The sequence below is a fragment of the Meles meles genome, chromosome 11 (genome assembly GCF_922984935.1).
Source record: "Meles meles chromosome 11, mMelMel3.1 paternal haplotype, whole genome shotgun sequence".
NCBI classification, from domain to species: Eukaryota; Metazoa; Chordata; class Mammalia; order Carnivora; family Mustelidae; genus Meles; species Meles meles.
Window position 1 is genome coordinate 11,561,660 of NC_060076.1, and position 23,471 is coordinate 11,585,130.

The 23,471-nt window shown below is 38.1% G+C and overlaps 2 protein-coding genes across 6 annotated transcripts in view; both read right to left on the bottom strand.

The window, feature by feature from the left end:
- Positions 1–23,471, bottom strand: part of RABGAP1 (RAB GTPase activating protein 1) — a 156,285-nt gene that overhangs the window by 49,817 nt on the left and 82,997 nt on the right. The gene's annotated exons all lie outside the window — the stretch shown is intronic.
- Positions 14,983–19,324, bottom strand: GPR21 (G protein-coupled receptor 21). Its single transcript, XM_046023295.1, has 2 exons — positions 19,242–19,324; positions 14,983–18,801 (listed from the first exon to the last, which is right to left on the bottom strand). Exon 2 carries the CDS (start codon positions 18,408–18,410, stop codon positions 17,361–17,363), a length of 1,050 nt encoding a protein of 349 aa, XP_045879251.1. The 5' UTR covers positions 18,411–18,801; positions 19,242–19,324; the 3' UTR covers positions 14,983–17,360.

Here is a 23,471-nt window from a genome sequence, read left to right on the forward strand (position 1 = left end):
CCTATATGTTCATCAACAAAACTCATAATCTCATAAGAAAAGCAGATCAATTCCAGCTGAAGGGCATTCTATAAAATACCTTACCAGTATTCCCTGAAACCATTAAAATCATCAAAACCAAGTTAAAGTATAAAACATTGTTACCGTCAAGAGGAGCCCAAGGAGACATGAGGATGAAATGTAATATAGTATCCCTGAATAGGATCCACTACAAAGAAAGGACATTAGATAAAAATTAAGCAAACCTAAATAAAGTATAGGGGTACCTGAGTGGCTCAGTCTGTTAAGCGACTACCTTCAGCTTGGGTCATGATCCTGGGGGCCCTGGGATAGAGCCCCACATCAGGCTCCCTGCTCAGCGGGGACCCTGCCTCTCCCTCTGCTACTTCCCTCCCTGCTTGTGCTCTCTCAAGCTCTCAAATAAATAAAATCTTCAAAAAAACCCCCTAAATATAGATTTCAGTTAATATTAATATAACTATATTGTTTACTAAACACAAGATGTTTAGTTAACATCTTACTAATGTAAGATGTTAATAATAGGGGAAAGAATGCAGGGTATGGGAACACCCTATACTATTTTCACAATTTATATAAATCTAAAACCATTCTTAGATATAGTTTATTAAAAGAAAAAAATGGAAATGGCATTATCTCCTTATACAATATGGAAATTTGGGCTTTTAGCAAGGTTAAGCCACCCAAGTTCAGATACCAATAATGATCTGCACTTATTAGCCACTCAATAAAATGCTGAACAGAGTATGTGGAACAAAACTGGTGAAATGAATGCTGTGGGTATAAGCTTATTAGTAATCAAAAGTAGGTTCTGTTCATGTGACAGATTTACAGATGACTTCTCTCTTGGCCTGAACTCTTATACTCTTTTCATGTATATGATATAAAGCAATGGTGAGGCTTTATTTAATTTTTTTTTTTTTTTAATATTTTATTTATTCGACAGAGAGAAATCCAACTAGGCAGAGAGGTAGGCAGAGAGAGAGGAGGAAGCAGGCTCCCTGCGGAGCAGAGAGCCCGATGTGGGGCTCGATCCCAGGACCCTGGGATCATGACCTGAGCCGAAGGCAGAGGCTTTAACCCACTGAGCCACCCAGGCGCCCCGAGGCTTTATTTAATTTTTAAGGTTCTTCTAAAAAAAAGTCTGCAGAGAAAACCCTAAGGAAATAATAATACTTATATGCTATTTTCTTCTCTCCATCTAAGTTTTGAAAGTCATCCATTAGTTCAAATCACAGTGGTACCACATTCTGTAATTTTTCTGGATGACTATTTTTATATCTTACTGTGAGAATTGGCCCACTGGGTAACTTCTCAGGATTAACAAGGTACTGGGAACTGGCGGAAACTCTTTGAATACACACCCTTTGTAAACTCAAGTTGAAAAATAGAAAGCTAAGAATGGCAGGAAGAAAAGGAAAGTACCCAAACAAAGAAAATACAGTGGAAGGCTGCCATGAGAAATAACCAACACAGGGAAGATTATTATTTCCAGAGTAGCTTGTTGCCTAAAGAAAAAGTTAGAAAGATCTTGGGACTAGTGTGTAGTGTTAATAAATGATTTGTTAAAAGCCATCATGTAACACTTAAGAAAACAAAATAAAACAGAAACCACCAAAACCCCACTCAAATCTATTATACCGTATTCTATCTTTACACGTTTTTACAGAAATAAAAAAATTTGATTATATCTCGCTCTTAAAGAAAGCTGTAGCTTTTAAGAAATGAATTTTAAAGACTTAATTTTTAAAATCCCCTAGGATAAAAACTCAAAAGAAGAAAAAGAAATTGAAGGGGTGCCCCATGTTTGTAAGGGAATAAATGAGGACTGAAAACATCCTTGAGGTATAATCATTCTCTCTTAATTACGTAACTCTCATCATTTGTTATTTAATTATATATGTTTTGGAAACAGCAGACTTGCTTAAATAAAAAAAAATAAAGAATAAGACTTCTACGCCAGTGAAAACAGATCTTCTTATGTTTGGATAAGACCAAGATGGTCCTACAAAAATCTGAAAAATCCGGAAATTTTATTTCAATTGATCATGTTAAATCTAAGCATTTCTAATTTTATGTAACCAAAAAAGGTGATTAAGGAAAAACAGTAACAATTATTCTGTCTCTTGAATAATAGCTTTGTCTTCAAAAATCAAATACTATACCCCTCTTAAAGGATGCCTCACACAGGAATTCTGACAAAATAAAAAGAAGGTATCTGTGATATGCCTGAGATTTCTGAAATTCTGAAGATTCCTGAGATGTGTTTGGAGATTTAATAAACAGACTTACACGTTACCATAAATTCTCTGACACTGCATGCAATGCTTTGCATGTATTTTTCTAAGAGGAATGTTTAGGAATTTTAAGACTCACTAGAATGTGGAAGTTCATAAGCGCAGAGACTTGTTTTTTTCATGTGCCATCTACAGCTCCTAGAAGAGTCTGACAAATGGTAGACGTTCATCTAGTATTTGTTGAATAAATGAATTCTCAAAGGGATATATGAGACACCTAAGGTTCAGGGCCACTCGTTTTTTACTGACAAATTTGCTTTTATTTTTTATTTATTTTTTTTTTAAAAAAGGTTTTATTTATTTGACACAGAGAGATCACAAGTAGGCAGAGAGGCAGGCAGAGATAGAAGGGAAAGCAGGCTCCCTGCCGAGCAAAGAGCCTGATATGGGGCTTGATCCCAGGACCCTGAGCTCATGACCTGAGCCTGAGGCAGAGGCTTAACCCACTGAGCCACCCAGGCGCTCGACAAATTTGCTTTTAGAGACTTAAAAATAATTAACCAACAATAACAAGAGTTAAGATGGATCTGCTGCCATTGTTTTAACTGCCCTACGTACAGACAGATCACACAGACAGATGCACCCATCTTAACCCTCTGACAACGGGGGAAGAAGTTAAATCATCTGGCTAGAAAGGGGAGAAGCTGGGCCTGGAACCCAGCTGTTCTGGCTTTTTAGCTCACCTTCTTAACCCAGACAAACTTACTGTAAAAGTGAGCAAATTCCCTTATCAGTAGTGAGTGACCTTTATAGTTCTTAACATATGAAAAAAAGGCTTTTGTCTTCTAGCTCTGATAACTAAAACTGACATGACAGACTTTGAAAATATACTTTTTCTTTTTACTCATACGGAAGTGCTTTCTTGGATAAGGGTTGTTCAGTGGGATTAAAACAGAAGTAATTGGGGTGCCTGGGTGGATCAGTGGGTTAAAGCCTCTGCCTTCGGCTCAGGTCATAATCCTAGGTCCTGGGATGGAGCCCCGCATCTTTGCTCAGCAGGGAGCCTGCTTCCTCCTCTCTCTCTCTCTGCCTGCCTCTCTGCCTCCTTGTAATCTGTCTGTCAAATAAAATAAAAAAAATCTTTAAAAAACAAAACAAAACAAAACAGAACTCGGGCCCTTCATGCAGACAGAGAACAACATGCAGACAGAGAAATATATATAATGCTCTTAAACATAAAAACAAAGTGAAGAAAATCTCAACATGTGGCCCTACCAGAAGTTATTCAAAGAAAAGGCATTTTCCCTAAATGCTAGTTGGATTCCAACATGTATCTTAACCATAAGACCTTGTACATCAGTGGTGGCTCTTACCCATCAGACTTGAGATTTATGATTTTGGCATATTTCCAACTTTGGGAGAGAGCCAAGGGACAAAACTTGTATTTGTCAGGTTTTCCCGTTTGGGACCTAGCGCCCTGTAGGGGATCTGCAATTTTAGTACATAATTCAGAAATCCACTGTACATTACCAACATCATAATTTATCTCACCCAAATGAAATTATAAAGAAGGTAAATCAGGCAGCAGGAAAAATGTTGACATATAATATAAATGACGCAGTGTTTTTGTTTTTCCCCCCCTATGCATAATGTTAACCAGAACACTGTAGAGCTCAGTATGAAATACCTTTGCTAATCATTTTTTTTTAATCATTTCTCAGAAACAAAACCCATTTGGGTTTCTCTATTTTTGTCTCATTTAGGAAAGTGCCCTTCCATCTCAAGACAATTAGATAACTATACAATGCCCAATGCTACTAATCTTCCTTTATTCTCTTTTTCCCTTCCAATAAAGAAAACTTACTCTAAACATACACAACAAAAAGGCAACCATGTACTATAGCAATGAACTGCCAGAGAATATTACACAGAGCAGACTCAGAAAGCAGGCCCCAGTGATGTCTGCCAGACAAGCAAGTGCCTCTAACTTTAATACAGACTTCAGCACTTGTCAGCTGAACAATTATGTACTTCTCATGTTAATTCTACTGCATACAGTATGACAGAAAATCAGATGACTTCTTCAGAAAAGATAGCTTTTTAATAAAATAATGTACTGCTATCACATTGTTTCAATCCAAATATGGCATTATAGTGCCATTCTAAAAATAAACTTAAGTCCCATGTGATATGCAGTCTTTTAGCTATGTTCACTTCCTTTTAGGGCTCAAGTTTCCCACAGGAAAATTATTCAATGTTTGGCAAAACGGTCCCAAATCATGTATAGATAAGGCATAAATGCTAACTGCACTGTCAACCTTTTCCTGCTTTGTTATTGTTGCTGTTTCTTCATAGTAATCCATCATGGAGAGGCCCAAGAAGCAGGAAATACTCATGAACTGTTACCTGACAAAAGTGAACACAAAAAGTGTCATTTTGATTAAAAAGTTGGTAGGGGAGGTAATCTATGAGTCAGCTAAATTTGAAGTCACAAAACTATGAAATACAAAGGCATATTCCAAACATTTGTTTGATAACTGTGATAATTTCCAAATACTTATTTCAATTATATTACTGAGTAAGACCATGTATCAGATGCCTTCTTTGTACAGCTTAATAAAGACTCTATTGTTTGACTTACACTATTTGCTTAAAGGTTTTATAAAGCATTCTATGTCCAGAACCAAATCTTCTTAAAATCACCCATTCATGATATACCACACACATGATCAAGATACATTCCTCAAGCTGTATTTTTATATAACCAAATAATCAAATTATGATTTCTAAGAAAATATTTGTATTTCATAATCCTTAACAAATACTCAGTTTTAAAGTTAGTTTCTTCTGAAAATAACTCTTAAGCTAGAGAATTAAGTAGCAAAAATATATAGCAACTACAGAATAGCTAGATATACTAAATGGCTAGAAGAGCTAGATATACTAAAATGACTTTACAACTCTACAGAGTTCCCAGCTCTTATAACAGTTAATACAATTGAGAATCTGTGTTTGAATGATATTAATCACAGACACCTTCATCTGTGAACTGCTGAACTGCATTTAGAATTCTGTAAGAGGTCTGCATTCATATACTTATTCACAAACTATATGTTCTGGGTTTTGATATCTATTTTAGTTATATATTTTTATAAAGCTTTCAGGCAAAAATTATGTTTTCTTGAGCCCCAATATATAAGAAAAATGTTTGAGATTTTACTATTTCCCTGAAAAATTAATCTTAAGAAACAATTACCAAGAAATAAATATTTAAATATTTAAAAGCTATCTTATTTCATCATTAATGTATAAAGCTGTAACTATATAGATCTTTTTTTTATCAGCCTAAAAACTCAAAACTTATCCGCACAAAGGTATAATACTAACCAAAGTCTATTAGCACTTTTCTAGTAATGCCTTTGTACATAGGTAGTAAGAGCCCTCCTGAAATTAAGTTTTTTGAATGTTTTTCTATTTAAAGTTCTTGGGAAACAGCACTTTTAAAAGCTACTGGACAAGCAGTGATCTTCAATTTTATTTAAGCAAAAACTTCACCCTCTAATCTCAACAGCAGTACAAGTACTATAAATAGCCATGCAAGCTTTCTAGAACCACCCATGTCATGTATTTTCACTTGCCCTAACAAACATTTCTGAGGTGGCTGCCAGTCATCAACAGAACTTTCTAACTAAGATATTTTAAATCTTAATTGGTTTGGTTGAAAGTGCCCATGGAAAATATTTAATAACACACCAAAATCTGAATACTTGTTTTCCTTTTTGCCCCCAACCTGCTAGCAACTCCCATTTTCTAAGCACTTGACAAATGTTGAACAATCCTTTGGGCTTATTTTGGTGGTATGACTGAGCCTAAGAGAGGTGTAGGACTGGGCAGGATTTGAGTCCCAACTCCACAACTAATTAAGTCACCACTCTGGGTCTCCCTTTCCCCATCTGTGAAAGGAAGGGTTTAGATTGCGACCTCTAAGCGGTCTTCTAGCCCTGTGACTTCAGGATTCTATATTATGTAATTTACCTCTTCAAAAATCTTAAGTCCATCTCCACTTCCTAATTAAAATCAAATCCCTTAGCCATTTATTCCAGACTAGGTCGTCCCCATTTATTTATCTTTTTTTCTTTTTAAAAAAGATTTTTATTTATTTGAGAGAGAGACAGCAAGTGAGTACGTGCAGAAGTTAAGGGGAGCAGTAGAGGGAGAGGGAGCAGACTCCCCACTGAGCAGAGATCCTGACGTGGGGCTCGATCCCAGGATCCTGAGATCATGACCTGAGCCAAAGGCAGACACTCAATTGACTAAGCCACACTGGTGCCCCCGCCAATTGCACCAATTTATCTTTCTGACCTTACTCTGCATTATATCTCAACTTGAAACCTCTGGTTTATCCATGCTGCCGTATTCACACAAGGAAGACAGCAGCACCTGTTAACATGTACCGAATGCTTACTATGGGCCAAGACCTTCACATGCATTAGCTCATTTAATCCTAATACTTGCATGAAATAGTGCTATTAGTTAAGGCAACAGAGACAGGGATTTCATACCTTGCCGTAGGTTCAGTTATTCACTAGCAGAGCTAGAATTCAAACTCAAGTCTGCCTCTCAAGCACATACTTTTCATCACTCATATTACATGGTCTGTTTCTTTTTTTTTTTTTTAAGACTTTATTTATTTGACAGAGAGCTCACAAGTAAGCAGAGAGGCAGGCAGAGAAGAGAGGGGGAAGCAGGCTCCCTGCTTAGCAGAGGGCCTGATGTGGGGCTCGATCCCAGGACCCTGAGATCATGACCTGAGCCAAAGGCAGAGGCTTAACCCACTAAGCCACCCAGGCGCCCCACATGGTCTATTTCTTAAGTGCATAAATGACCCCTCTTCATTCAGAGCTCTTTGAAGCTTAAAACACCCCTTGCCATGATTTCACTTTTGCCTAGTACAACTCATTTTTGAATTTCAATGAAAGGGATACTGCACCATTGCAGTCCCAAATTTCCTTTCTACCTCTAACCTACTAAATAAAGCTTTTACTCTAAGCCTCAATGACTTTTTCCTTGATGAAGTACATCTAAATGCACGTACCTTAATGTCTAAGAATTGCACTGGAGTAATCCTCCAGCACAACATACTATAAAAGAAGGACAAAATACATAAAACACCAAGGTTCTGATGGCGCAAATCATTATGGCAGTACTTGAGGGGTTTATGATTCCTGCAAAAAGGGTGGGTCACTCCACATTCACCCAGAGCTTTCCTCTGAGTACATTCCAGTTTGCAGCAAGCCCTGGAGGTTACTGGGAGATTCTGACCTCTGTGTGACAAAGAAATAATAGCAACAATCTTTTACTGAATTTCTATGCACAATCTACATACTGAAAATGTATAGTGTCTGAATTTCACAATAATTCTAACAAAAAGGGGAGTAAGCCCATTTTACAGAATAGAGAACCAAGGGCTAGAGATTCCAAAATCCATGCTCTTTTCATTACTTTCTTCTTTAACTTAGGAGAAAAGTGATCCAAGAATATAAACATAAAGAGCTTTACATTAATGTAACATGCATCTGATCTTAAGCCAAACCCTTTAATGTTGGCATCATCATAACTCAAACATGAGTATACTTCTGAAGTTCAGACAGATTAAGATTACCTAATAAATAGCCAGAACGAGTACCTAAGTTCTGTTTTAACTTCATTTCCAGTGCTCTGTAGGATACAACACACATCCTCGGTACAAGGATGTTAACAATTCATGATGGTAACATAGTCTAAGTAGGAAGGGTTTCAATTACTACAAATATCATGTCATGAAGAAAAAGAACTTTTAAAAATGAAAAAGACTTTGGAGTCAGATTCTGCTCCCCAAGGGCCCATGAAAACAGAGACCCACAAATGGCCTTTTTAATTTTTTTATTTCTGGCCTAGCTATAAATAACTGGTTTTGGCAGTGGGGATTTCCCCAGTCTTTCTGGAAGAAAATTCATAAAGAAATCATGCTGTTTAATGCTGTAACTTCTGCTTTCTCCCCAATATTAATTTACTAATTCAACAGGTATTTATTAAAAGCTGAGAGACACAGAATTTAAAGTATGACTTTGAAAAGACTTACGTTGTTCAAAGCCAATACAGTCGTTTTGTAACAAACCATTAAGTCTTTCATTAAGTGATATCAATCATGGTAATGTAACATAAAGATGTGCTTTTTACTCTGCAAAGGGCACTCTCGAGTCATATGTTGCTTTGATAACTGTAGGTTACTTTATTAGTCTATTGTCTATAGATCTTTTGGGTTCCTCAAACTCTGCCCAGCTGGATACTTTCAGCAATCTTATACAAGGCGTGGGCCGAGATAACACTACAGAGATCTTACTTTTCCCAGAACCTTGCCCATCTCATATATGCCTTCTAAGGAAAGTCATCTAACACACATCTCCTTACCTATGAATACTGCATAGTACTTCGCGTTCCACTCATCATCTCATATTGCCACTTGCCATCTGATACTGTCTTGTACTATAGACACCTGCATACCAGTATTCATATACTCATCAAACACACACACACATTTGTTTTCATGATTTCCTTCCCAGGATGTCAAAGTAGATGCTTTCAAGTCTGTTATCTTCCCTTGGTAAAAACCAAAATTAAAAAATGTAAAAAGACCCAAACAGATACCTATGCACCATCATGATGTAGTAGATTGGAATCAAAAAGGTCTTACAGGGGCGCCTGGGTGGCTCAGTGGATTAGGCCGCTGCCTTCGGCTCAGGTCATGATCTCAGGGTCCTGGGATCGAGCCCTGCGTCGGGCTCTCTGCTCCGCGGGGAGCCTGCTTCCTCCTCTCTCTCTGCCTGCCTCTCTGCCTACTTGTGATCTCTCTCTCTCTGTCAAATAAATAAAAATAAAATCTTAAAAAAAAAAAAAAAAAAAGGTCTTACAGTCCCCAAAAAAGGCTTCCACAATTGTAAAAGAAGGATAATATATCCCCTTTGCCTGTCTTCCTAGGAGGATAAGAATAGGAAGTTGTTCTGTGTAAGACCAGAGACAACAGAGTGCTATAAGGTTCTCATTTTCTACTTTAGTATGTTCTAAACCCATGCTTTCTGGTTTCCCTCTATTTCTGCTGAAATTTATTTGCCTTTTCCTAAACGTGGTTTATGCTTCTTGTAAAAAATAATACACCTACTTATATGGAAAGGTCACAGTACAAAGCTTACATAGAAAAATAGCAGACCCTAGACCCCTCACTCCTCCCATCCTGCTCCCTGCTCCCCAGAAGCAACCATTTCTTCCTTTTTCTTTTTTCTTGGCTGATTTCTTTCTTATTTCTAAATATAATTTTATATACATATATATACACACACACACACAAACACACACACACATATATATAAATACTTAAATTGCTATTTTCTCTCTGTGTTGTGTGTGTGTGTGTGCGCGTTCCAGACTTTCTAGTATGGAAGATGATACTGTACCTGTTATAGTCCCCAAACTCACCCACCCGCCACATGCACTTCTCCTCCTTGACTCTCAATGTAATTTTGCTACAATTTTTAGTTAAATCAATACTGTTCTTAGCTAAATCACAGAATATACCATAACTAGACTTCCTGTGCTAATTTTCCATTTTGTCTGCAGTTACTAATTGCTCCTTTTTTCTCCTCAATATTCTATGTATATCTATCACCAATTCTTCCCCAACAAATCTGACAGAATTGTAAATGAATTCCTGGGGCATCTGGGCAGTTCAGTCAGCTAAACGTCTGACTCTTGATTTCAGCTCAGGTCATGATCTCAGGGTTGTGAGATCAAGCCCCTCTTTGAGTTCTGCACTGGGAATGGAGCCTGTTTAGGATTCTCTCTCTCCCTCTCTCCCCTTCTTCACACACAGCTATCTCTCTCAATAAATAAATTTTTAAAATTAAAAAATAAATAAAAAATTAAATAAAAAGAACGGCAAATTCCTCTCAGTTATTTTTTTCTAAAGACACACTTCGTAGTGCCCTCCTTCCTTCTACTCCAACTTGGATGAGCTGCCGTCTAGGTCTGCTGCACAGTTGATATCCCATGGCTTTCCTTCTCCATCACCATGGGAATTCTCTTCCCCTTGGTCCTGTGTTGGGAGCCCCCACTTCCTGGGTTGTCTATCTTCCACTTTTTAAATTTCAACCATTGTTCTGGAGAAGCATATCTTTTGGTAACTCACTGAGAAAGGATGTAAGGCAGGTAAATATTTTTGAGACCCTGCGTATCTCCAAATGGGTTTTTACTCTCACACTTGAAAGAAAGTTTGACTGGGCATAAAATTCTAGGTTTAAAAGAAAAAAAAAAAAACACTTGTTCAAAATTTGAAGTTATTCCCAGTTATCTCCTTGCTTCAATGTGGCAGGAAGTCCAGTGCTATTTAGATCTCTGTACTTAGCATGTTCCCACTCTCCCATCCTTACTCCAGACCAAGAAGTTATTAAGATTTTCCTTTATCTCCAGTGTTCTGAGATTTTATGATTCTCCATCACAGAGTCTTTTTCATACACCAACCTGGTCCTTTTCATTATGGAAACTCATATCCTTCAGTTCTAAAAATTTTTCTTCTGCTATTTCTCTGAGAATTTCATTTCCTACCCCCTGCATTCTGTTTCTGAAAATCATGTTAGCCAGATATTGGGCCTCCTCTACTGCGTCTCTGTCTTATTTTTAACTGTGTTATCATCTTTTGTTTCATTATCCAGCCTACTTCAATTTTACCTTCCAACTTTTCTGATTTAAAAAATACCTGATTGGGGTGCCTCGGTAGCTCAGTGGGTTAAGCCTCTGTCTTCAGATCTGGTCATGATCTCAGGGTCCTGGGATAGAGTCCCACATGGGGCTCTCTGCTCGGCAGGGAGCCTGCTTCCCCCTCTCTCTCTGCCTGCCTCTCTGCCTACTTGTGATCTCTCTCTGTCAAATAAATAAATAAATAAAATCTTTAAAAATAAATTAAAAAAATAAAATAAAAAATGCCTGATTATACTTTAAATCTCAAGAGCTCTTTCTTATTCTCTTCCTGTTCATTTTTTTTTTTTTTTTAAAGATTTTATTTCTTTGACAGACAGAGATCACAAGCAGGGAGGGAGAGAGGCAGGCAGAGAGAGAGAGAGGAGGAAGCAGGCTCCCCGCCAAGCAGAGAGCCTGATGCCGGGCTCGATCCCAGGACCCTGGGATCATGACCCGAGTGAAAGGCAGAGGTTTTAACCCACTGAGCCACCCAGGCACCCCTTCCTGTTCATTTTTTAAAAAATGGCAACCTATTCTCTTTTCACAGATGCAAAAGCTTCTCTGAAAATATATTTTGGAAAATATACTGGATTTACTTTTAAAAGTTTTGTGACTTGCATTGTTTCTATTTCCTCTGATTTTTGTTTGTTTTGTTTGTTTGGGCTCATGTATTATGTAAGATGCCTTTCTCAAAAGACCAGTGATCTTTGGCTAAATGTAAAAGAGGAGTAAATACGCTAATTGGAAGCTCTGTATGGATAGGTGGGATTTGCTGACTGAGAGACATCAACTTAAAGTGACTTGGGCAGGTAACATGACTGGTTTGGGAGCCGTCAAGTATCAGTTCCCAGACCAGACTCCTCTTATCTTCTGCTTAGAAGATTTAAAGCTGAATGAGAGCATTTTGGGAGCACAGAGGGAAAAGAAAACTAATTACTTAATACACAGACTTTTTTTTTTAATAAGAAAGGAATCACGTGATTCTTCTTTATAACTCTGCCAATTAATTGCAATGACTGACATATAGCACAGATTGCTGCATAAGGGCTTCTTAAGCTTTCCGTAAAGCCACTATTATTTCATAATAGAATTTTCCACACCTTCCAAGCAGTACCATCTAAAGCACATTCCTCTGAACACATGACTGATAGCATGTTAAGAAAAGAAAGGAAGATAAAACTAGAAAACTGGTAAAGACTGAAAGAAAGAAAACCCACAGAATTAGTCACCAAGCTAGGCTCTACCTCCTCTTTCCTTGTGACTGATTTTTATGGTATACCTTATCTGGAATCAGAGCCAAGAAGGTGACGTGATCCAAGTACATATTCCTATCCAGGCCAGGAGAAACTGGCAGTTTGACAGCACCGCCATAAGTTCCCTTGGCCCAGGCTACAGGGTTTCCAGGAGTAGTTACCTGGCATACAGAGAACGCACATTCCCAAACTGGTCTTTTGGTCCTGCAAAGGTATCTTTTATCATTTAGAATTAAGAATAGCCTTGAGCAAAGAGAAGACTGCTTGCTTATAGGCTCTGGCCCCCATTTTGAACACCACTGCTTTATAATGACTAGAAGTAATATCTGTGATTAGAAGCGATAATAAGAATGAATCATTCATTAATTCTGTAGAGTTGACCAGAACTTGCTCTGAGCCAGGTCCCATGTTAGATTTTGGGGATAAAGAGCTGAAGTGATACTACACTGTTCCTGCCTTTAGAGACTTTACAGACAAGTAAAGGAAGTAAATGAGAACAGTTTTATACTGAATTTAATGTTACTGTTATTTTTGAAAGGTGAGGGTTTATCATGCCTCTCTTCCCAAATTTGGGATTGCTAACCCGCCCTGAGCCTCTAAGACCTTAATGTGGTGGGATACCATATCCTTATGTGGACTTCTTCAGATGTGAAACCATGGTAAATACAAATAATAGTACTTGTGTTTTTATTGCAAAGCACTTCACATATTACAAAGTACTTTTAAATCCATATCTAATTCAATTATCAAAGTAACCTTATGAGGGATGAGGAGATTATCTCCTTTTATAGAAGAAATTAAATGCTGGGTGCCTGGGTGGCTCAGTTGTTAAACATCTGCCTTCGGTCAGGTCATGATCCCAGGGTCCTGGGATTGAGCCCAGCATTGGACTCCCTGTTCAGCGGGTAGCCTGCTTTTCCCTCTCCCACTCCCATGCTTGTGTTCTCTCTCTCTCTCTGGGTCCATCTCTGCCAAATAAAATAATAAAATCCTTTAAAAAAAGAAGAAATTAAGTGCTCAGAGAAGTGACTTGCCCTTACAAAGCTAGTTAATTTGAAACAGAAACCTAGATATTTTATTTTCAGTTCAAAGTTCCTTTTAATCATATCATGATGCACTCGTCACCCAAATTTTGAAGAAAAGCCTAATGACTCATTTGCAACTATAAGAAATGACTAGGATAATGCCAAGATCTGCAGAATGTATTAATAATGTGTACATTTAATATAAAATTAGGTTTCCTTCAACCTGAAATGGAAAAATTATACAAAAACAACAGAGAACAATTTGTGAAGACTTTAAAAAATCATAAATGCTACAATTCTCCCATCCTTAATCTTCCCATAATCTGCTCATATAACAATAAATTCTGGTTTGCCAATAATTTATTTCATAAGTATTCTATGGTACAAAAACAGCGAAATTAAAACATTTCCCACAAAGCCACTGCACAGATTTTTCAATCAAACCTGAAAGGCTGAGGAAACACTCCCAGAAACCACTCTGCTGTCTGGGAACTTGTAACCCTGTTACTTCGATTTCAAGTTCAAAGAGTGGACAATGCATTTATAGTACAAAAATTCAAGTTTTCCCAATCTTTAAAAATACTAAGACCATTATTCAAGTAAAAAGGAAAAGCCCTTAAAAAGGCTCAAAAAGAAATCCATCAAGCAATAACGCTTAAAGAAAACCCTTTCCAAAATGGAATGTGGGAGTGCGCAGATCCATGAGCAATTTAAATATTCTTTCCGGTGTAAAACAGTTCTTTCATTAAAGCAGACCACTTGTCTTTTTGTAACTGTTTTTCTGTTCTAAGAGAAAAACAAAACACATCTCCTCTGAAATCATGTACAACTAATTTACAAACATAACAATTAGTTATTGTCTTATTTGAACATTTACTATGAAGCAATTTCAACACAATCACCAAAAGCTTATGCTTCCTCTGCTATCAGTCATATACCATATATAGTTAAATGCACTGTCTTGCCAAGGCCCAAGGTAACTGAATCTAAAAATATACTTTTCTTTTTTTTTCATTCTGAACTAGCCAGATTGGTATTTAAACCAAACGTCATCAAATGCTGCAATAAATTTGCCAGGATGAAAAGGTTATTTAAATACAAACTGTTCAAATGTATCACAAACAAAAAAGACTTATTGATTACATCCAGGCTCATCCCCCAACATGTATACACATAAGGAAATAAAAATTAAAAAACAAAAAAAAACAACAAAAAAAACCCAGTAAAGACACTGAAAGTGAGAAAGGAACTAATAACTAAAAGAAAACGCAGACTTTATATAGTCCAATGAAGGCAAGATAAACAGGAAAAACATCTGATATTAAGCAAATTATCATCAGCTGGGGGGGTGGGGGAATTTTTCTTTAAAATTACTACACATACTTAGTTTCTACTTTGGTTTTAGGCTGAGACAGTGACAGATTTTAACGTGAAAAAATATTTCTAATAACATCTAAATTTGGTACTAGGACAAAAGAAATTTAAAAATCTGTTAACAAAAGCTCTTATTAAAAGAGTTGTCTTCTGAGTCATTAAAAAATCAGCTTGAGGGGTGCCTGGGTGGCTCAGTGGGTTAAAGCCTCTGCCTTCAGCTCAGGTCGTGATCCCAGGGTCCTGGGATGGAGGCCTACATCAGCTTCTCTGCTCAGCGGGGAGCCTGCTTCCTCCCTCTCTCTGCCTACTTGAGATCTCTGTCAAATAAATAAATAAAGTCTTTAAAAAAAAAATCAGCTTGATTAGCCACTTCCAGAAAATCAAACAGGTATTTTCTCTTTTCCATAAAATTTCTGTAAGATCTGTACCAAAGGGTTTTCTCTTTTCTCACAAGATGGAACTCCATTGCAGGAAAAAATTAAAAGGGCTCAGCATCTGCAAAAGTAAAAATCTACTGATTTAACATCAGTTTTCTATATATACATAAAAAAAAAATCTTTGAGATTCTTATTTTGCTAAACTAAAAACTCATAAGCAAACTGCAAATCTGAACAGGTTACATTCTCCAACACGTATGAAAAGGGAATTTTGTTTTTTTTTTTTTAGATTGGTGCCACATAAATAAAGGAGAAATGCACAGAACCATTTTTCAGAATCCAAGAGAAAAGGTTTTCCAATTCAAATGGCAATTTAACAGCCATTCATTGTTAAAATAACTTACAATTTTAATGAGTTTTAAATATTGAAACAGCTTAGAATCAAGTTTTCTAATAGTAAATATAAAGAACAAGCAAGCAAGCTTTTGGGAAGAACTCAGAATCTGAAATTTCAATGTTTATGTAACACTCACTTGAAATTAAGTAGTTTAAGTAGAACACATATTTGAGGTTAAAATCAAACTAGTATCTAAAACCTAAAATCGTAAGACTGCTGTCCTTCACTCTAAACGGGGGCAGTAGGTTTTCTAATATATGACCAAAAAGACCCCAAAGCCTTCTCCCTGTTTTATAAATATCCATGTCCTTTCTTGGATTCAAAACGCCACTTTAACCCATTTCCCTTGGGTTTCTTCCATCTCACTGAATACCATTGTTGTATTCAGATTATAACATCTAGCCAAAGGCAGAGATCATGTAAGTCCCCTGAAGACTTCCAAAACATTAGAACCAGCAGAAAAAGCAGAGGAAATACTCTCATGCCTGGAGATCCTGGGAAGTCCTTCTCTCCTTTTAGAAAAATAAACTTCTTATTCTAAAGATAATCACTCGAAGAACAAAACAGCACTAGTACATACAAATATACGGCACTCTCAATAATTCTACAGAGTTAACAGTAATAACATCCTATAGGTTTTGCTAGCACTTTGGCTTAAAAAAAGGGAAAACTAAGTAAAGAACTGTTATACCAAAGGACTTTTTCTTCCTCAGAAAGAGAATAGCAATAAAGAAGTCCTTTCTCATTCTCCTTCTCTCATTCAAATGTGCATTCCTTAACACTAACTAAAAAAGAATGTTCATAAAAAGAATTAGATGCTACTTTGTTGATTCCATTTAACCACAAAGAGAACATCTCAATCCCCTTCTATTTTCTAAGAGTACTAGTTAAATATACAGTATATTTTCTGACTCAGATGCTTAGGACACCTTTCTCCCAGATAGTCTGATATTTCCAAACTCTCTGGATTAAAAAAAAAAAAAGATAGAGAAGACTAAAGATTTACTTTTATATGTTTTCACCATTACACAGAAAAATGGCAGCAATTAACCTATCTTTTGTTTTTCAGCTTATTGAAACACATTTTGCTGTAAAGAGCAATCTAAATTCAAATATTTTCAATACACACATAAACAAAAGCATGGGCAAAAACACAACAACACAATCATTCTCTATGCACACGTTTCTTTAGATCTCCAAGAAGCATGGCACGGAGAGAAGCTCAATTTTTCATAAAAATTACATGATTTGACTGCACTTTTGCTTCATTTATGGTACACTGCAAAATTTTAAAATTAGTGTTTAGGTGTTCACATTTTTCACTGTACTGAGAATTCTCTCATGAGAATAAGACATAAAAAACATAAAACATTTGGCTTTCTAAATGACAGTGCTAAAACTTGCAGTGTAGTTCTACTTTGGCATATATAAAGAAAAATTTTAAATCCTGTTAATTTGTCACTGGTTTTGAATATTCCACATTAAAAGAATTCAATTGCATATGCAGCCCAAATAGCTGGAAAGAACCCAGAAAAGCGACAAGAAAATGACTTTTTAAAAATGCTGACGCTTCTCACACCCAGGTTCAGTCATGCCCGTTGAAGAGAGGTATTAGATATGGCTTTATTTATTTTAAATCTTAAAAATGTAGTCATTTCTGTGACATTCCAAAATCTGGAACCAAGAGCAATTTATCTTCACCATCCTGATTCTCCTGGTGCAAAAACACTTTTTAGAAAATAATTTCTGCAAACTTAGAGGGTATTTTCGAATGATCATTTGTTTGCTGTTGCTTAGAGTCTAATTATTTCGTCCCAGATTTCCTAGTGCAACAGGAATACAGAGAGAAAAAGGAAACACACAAACACACACACACACACCCCACAGTGACCCAGTGTGTCTGAACCACTTCAGATATGGCATCCATTAAGGGGGTCTTTGCTCCTAACTGTGTAAGGGTCCTTAGCTATGGTCTGATTTGCGCAAGAAGTACACATGGCCCCTGAGAGGCGCTTTAGTCCCCTTTGGAAGACACTGTTGGAGAGACTATAAATGACACAGTTGCAGAAACTGTTACTAATAGCAAGCCAGGTGGTCAAGAAGGAGGCGAAGCGGTTGCTGTGGCCTGTGGAGCTCTCCAACAAGAAGTAGATGATGTATGGCAACCAGAGGATGTAAAATACACTAGTAATTCGGAACAGGACCATGGCATAGCGCTTATCGGGACAGGTCTGCACCTCCCCAGTCTCCCCACTCTGGCTGCTGAAGCGGGCTTGCCTTTCGCTGATCTCCTTTGTGTGCTGTTGGCAGATGCGGAAGATGTTGAAATAGGTGAAGCACACAATGAGGGCTGCCGGGGCATACAACATCACCACGATGAAGAGGGTGAAGTAGGGGTCGGTATGCCAGGACTCTGCACACCACTGAAACACATCTCCATGATATCCAGGTTTGCCCCAGTGGAAAAAGGAAGGCAGGAAGACCAGGGTGGAATACAGCCAAATCAGGAAAATACACAGACGTAGTCTCCAAGGTGTAACCAGGGTATTATAGGTTAAAGGTTTAGTGATGGCAATATATCTATCGATGCTGATACAGGCCAGAGAGGCCATGGAGACACTCTTCAGAACGGATACTACAAAACCGAATACCTGGCAAGTCAAAGACTCCTCGACTGGAAGGGGGTAGTGGAGGAGTGATAATGAAGGGACCAGGCAGCTGACCCCAACCAAGAGGTCAGCATATGCCATAGTCTGAATAAAATAACTTGTAGTATGATGGTTCAACAAAGGTGCGCAGTGAAATACAAAAATCACAATGATGTTGCCAGAAATAATCAATACAGTGAGAAAGACAATAATCAACACTTCCAAAAGGCAAAAATCGACAGTTTCCAAATTGCCAATCATCAAGAGGCAAAAAGGGTGGCTGCTCTGATTACCATCCAAGGTAGAGTTCATCTTGAGCTTGGGAGTGATCTCTCACTTCATGCTGCCGCTTGGCTGCTGCCAACAGTTCAAAGGAGCAGCTGCTGTCATTGCGGTCAGCTCTGTGTGTCTGTAACAATGCCAGAGGAGTCTTAGTCCCCAAGCTCCTGCCGCTGCTCTGGTGCATTGCCTGCAGTACATTTCCCTTTTAAATCCTTCTTGGAATAGGGAGAAACAGCAGCAGTTGTCTGGCCAGTCCCAGATGTGGCCATAGTACCAGGTTTACCATACACATAGCACCAGGGGAGTAAGCCAAACTCTGGGTACAGTGTCTTCAGGCCAATGAGGGTAGGGGTAAGGGCAGAAGAGAAGGGAGGAAGATTAGGAGCTTCAGCAGGAGTTGTAATGAGTCTCCTCTGAACAGCTGATAGAAGAAAAGGAGAGAGCATTTTACATTTTGCATCCAATGCCCTAATCAAAGAACCTGGCTAGCTCAGGCTGGTATCCACCCTCCCACTCCATCCTACCCCACCCGGTACAACTATTCATGGCTACTCTCAGCGGCACCCCACATAACTGGTCCTTTACTCTACAGAGGAGGAGCAACAACAGCAAGCTTTCGTGATCAACATAAAACAAAATCAATTGCGAACCAGATCAATCTAACCCCATTCTTTTCATTTGAGCCTTCTGGGGGAAGAAAAGGAATCTGCGCAGAGCATTTCTGAAAATATTTTACTAGAACTACCACTAATAAAATTACTTAAGGTAATTCATTTCTTTCATTGATTCCAATGTAATATTTCGCCTCTCTGAAAACATTTCAACAGAATTTATCTGTCTAGCTCGATTCCAGAGTGTTACCTGTAATTCTGCATGCTGCAATCCAAACAAAAGCCACAAAACATCCTTAACAGAAAGCCCTGCAGTGCAGGAATGTGCCTCAGCCCCGTTTACTGCAGAACTGAGACACAGAGGGAGGGGATAAAGGAGGAGGAGGGGAAACGGGGAGAAGAGGGGGCTTGGGAAAAGGAAGAAGGGGGGGAGGGGAAAGAAAACGCCTGTGCGCACACACCCTACGGCATCCTTAGCAGCTCATTAGAATTCATCGCCAGAGAAGTGGTCCCTGATTTCCCGACTGCACAGTGGGGGAATAACTTAATATGCCTGCAGTGCAGTGTTGGAAAGCTGTTTCCTCGTCTGTCTGGAATCCCCCTTTTAGTAGATGGAGTTTAGAGAAGGGGTTGTAGCCGGGACAGAATGCCAACCAGGAATTAGATTGAAACACGCCGCCAAAGGGGTAATGGTGAGAGGAAATTCCGATTTTCTTATAGCATTTTCCTCAAGAACAAAGAGCAATGCTAAAGAATGAAAGTGTATTAACCATGCATGGCAACTAAGGACTCCTAATTCAGTAGCACAAGAAGTTCTAGCTAGAAGGCTAAATGTTCAGCATTAATTTCCTCTCATGATTCACTGGATATTGGTTAATTTTAAGAAAGATGACAAAAATAACAAGCAAACTTAAAAATCAGCTTTTCAAGAGAGAAAGTAAAGAAAACCTCACCCATTCTCAACACTGAGGAAACAGCACACAAGCACGCTGTCCTATATTCAATGCTACCTTATGGCTTTGAGATGCCATTTCTTGCTTCTAGTTTACTAAGAAGCAGTGCACAAAAATACACACAAAAAGGGGACAAGTAAATATAACCACTTCCACTCAGGCTTTAAAACTGCAAAAGTTTCATGGTACAAATAAGCTTATGTATCTTAGAATACACAATCTTGTTTGTGCCTACTTTAAACAATGCAAGTTGGGATTATATTGTGGGATATATTACACTGTGGCAGGATTATATTCTGGTAATGTCATAAATGATGACAATTTTTTTCAGCTAACTGGAAATGTGTACTTTTCATACTTTTTCCTCCAGGTATCTTTGGACTCTCGATTCATTCTTTTAAGTAAATTTCCACATACCCAGTAGGGTGGAAGAAAATAAGCAAAGGCTGGCATTTCTAAGCATTCTAGAAAGACGGCACACCTGGGCAGGGATACACGTTATGTCGTTCGATTTCCATTTTTTATTTGTCTCACATATATGCTGCCTCACTAAAAGCAAATGGTCTCCCATGATCAGAATTCAGTTAATTGTATCTTAAGAGCTAAAGCACTGTGCTTATTATAGGAAGGCAACACTAAAAAAACCTATGGAGCATAAGCTTGATAGCTGTATTTGAGAGATCTTACTGGAAAACATGGCAAAGTGTGGCATATAAAAAACCCATGGCACTGACCACCCATCTGGTTCAAATCCTTGCTCTTATATTACTCAAGCTTTTTTACCCTCAATTTCATCATCTGTCATATGAGGACCATACTCCCTACTTCACAGTTACTGCAAAATAAAGGAGACAGTGTATACATACAAAAGCTTACCAATACTTAGCATGTAGTGGGTATAAAACTTTATTCCCTTTCTTTTCCTAGAATTAAAATACCCTTCTACCTAGGTAGTCTGTGTTTTCCTGCCAACCATGCTGCACTGCTTGAGGATGGGCTCCTCTGATTCCTAAAGTGCCTCTCTTACTGTGACTGCCCGGTTCCGAGGCACTGGGATACTCTGGATACTTTGCTGTCACACATTCCTCAAATACAATGAGGCTACACGTATGTAAGGCAGTAAAAAACGAAAGATGATATGACATTAATTATTCCTCTACACTAATTATTCCTCTGCCTTTGTCTCCAGCTCTGACTCTACTCCTGAGCATTCTTTCCAATTTATAATTTGCCTGCTAGTCTATATACATCTTAATGTCCCGTAGACTTCACCCACAGCATGTCCAAAATTAAACACATTTTTCTCAACAAACTGGCCTCTTTTTCTTGTTCCAACACTCTTACTCTTACTTTTTTCTAAGCCCTCAGGTAAGAAACTTAAGGAATTATCTTGACCACTCTCTCCCCACTCAATGTACTATTCTTACTCAACAGGTTCCTGGGAATCTGTTTCTACAGTGGCTCTCAACTCAGTTTTTAGTACTTTAGGCCATCATTACATATTGTCTGAGTTTTCTAGTCTTGTTCATTTTTCTGATCTATTCATTTCTGCCTAAATATCTAATAGCATATGCTTTATTATGGTACCCACAGTTCAAGAAAAGTCAACGGCTCCCTAGTGCCTCTCCAAGCTGATCTCCCTGTTCCATACCCTACCCCCCCAACACACCTTGCCCTCCAGACTAACCAGGTTACACACTATTCTATACATTTACCACACACTTTGTTTTTGGACTCTCATTGTTTGAGTGGTTAATGCTGAATGAAAAAAGGAATAATTTCTGACAGTTACATTTCAATAAATAGAAAAGCCATTCACCAAAGTCAGTAGCACAAGCTTTTCTAACCACTTGTGAATTTTGTCATGTAACTTATTCTCTAACTCGGGTGTCTCATGTATAAAACTAGACAGTTAAGCTGATAAAAAAAGAGACGTCACATTGGTTAATAGCTTGAAAGAGTTAATGTAATAAAAATACAAGCTGTTACATTACTATCACTAGTGTAATAATAGTTCTTTCAACTTCATTTCTATTTTAGTAAAACCATTAGTGCTATAATCAAAATATTCATACAAGAAACTCAAAACAACAAAAAGTTTGAGAGCCACACTTTATCAAATCAGTCAAGAGTTAAGTGTTTTGTTTCAGATTAAAGAAAAACATTTTCATCAGGAGAAAAAAATTATTAAGGACATAAAGTCGCAATAAATCTATGTCCTCAAAAAAAATCTATACAGGGGTGCCTGTATAGGGCAGCACAGTTAGTTAAGCCTCTGACTCTTGGTTTCAGCTCAGGTTGTGATCTGGAATAATGAGATAGAGCCTGGTAGTCAGGTTCCCTTCTCAGCATGGAGTCTGCTTGGTACTCTCTCTCCCTCTGCCCCTCCCCCGTTACACTCTCTCTCTAAAATAAATACATAAATCTTTTCAAAAATATATATATAAACTACCTTTTCATTTTTTAGAATTTTTATTTAAATTCTAGTTAGTTTACTCTGTAATATTAGTTTTAGGTGTACAATACAGTGACTCAACATTTCCATATAACATTTGGTGCGCATCACTTATTTAACCTATCCCCCCTCCCCACCTCTAGTAACCATCAGTTTCTTCTCTACAGTTAAGAGTCTGTTTCCTGAGGCTCCTGGGTGGCTCAGTGGATTAAAGCCTCTGCCTTCGGCTCAGGTCATGATCCCGGGGTCCTGGGATCAAGTCCTGCATCAGGCTCTCTGCTCAGCAGGGAGCCTGCTTCACCCTGCCTCCACCTCCCCCCCCCCCCCCCCCCCCCCCCCCGCTTCTCTGCCTACTTATCATCTTTGTCTGTTAAATAAATAAACTCTTTAGGGGCGCCTGGGTGGCTCAGTGGGTTAAAGCCTCTGCCTTCGGCTCCGGTCATGATCTCAGGGTCCTGGGATCGAGCCCCACATCGGGCTCTCTGCTCCGCGGAGAGCCTGCTTCCTCCTCTCTCTCTGCCTGCCTCTCTGCCTACTTGTGATTTCTCTCTGTCAAATAAATAAAATTTTATAAAAATAAATAAATAAATAAATAAACTCTTTAAAAAAAAAAGTCTGTTTCCTGGTTTGCCTCCCTCTGCCCCCACCTTTTGCTCATTTGTTTTGTTTTTTAAATTCCACATATGAGCAAAATCATATGGTATTTGTCTTTCTCTGACTTACTTCACTTAGCATAATACTTGCTAGCTCCACCCATTACTCATTTCCTTTTTAAAATTACGCAGTCTTGGACACCTGGGTGGCTCAGTTGGTTAAGTGTCTGCCTTCAGCTCAGGTCATGATCCCAAGGTCTTTGGATTGAGCCCCACATCGGGCTCCCTGCTCAAGCTGAAAGGCTGATTCTCCCTCTCCTGCTCCCCTGCTTGTATGGTCTGTCATATAAATAAATAAAATCTTAAAAAAAAATAATGTAGTCTCATGATATATTTGTGTTTTTTGGTTAAGAAAAAAGAACAGTATTTCTGCATATACATGTAATTGGAAGGAAGCACAATGGAAATCAACTCTACTT

Excerpts from the sequence above, each read along its gene's own strand:
- GPR21 (XM_046023295.1), bottom strand. The coding sequence starts at position 18,410 with ATGAACTCTACCTTGGATGGTAATCAGAGCAGCCACCCTTTTTGCCTC.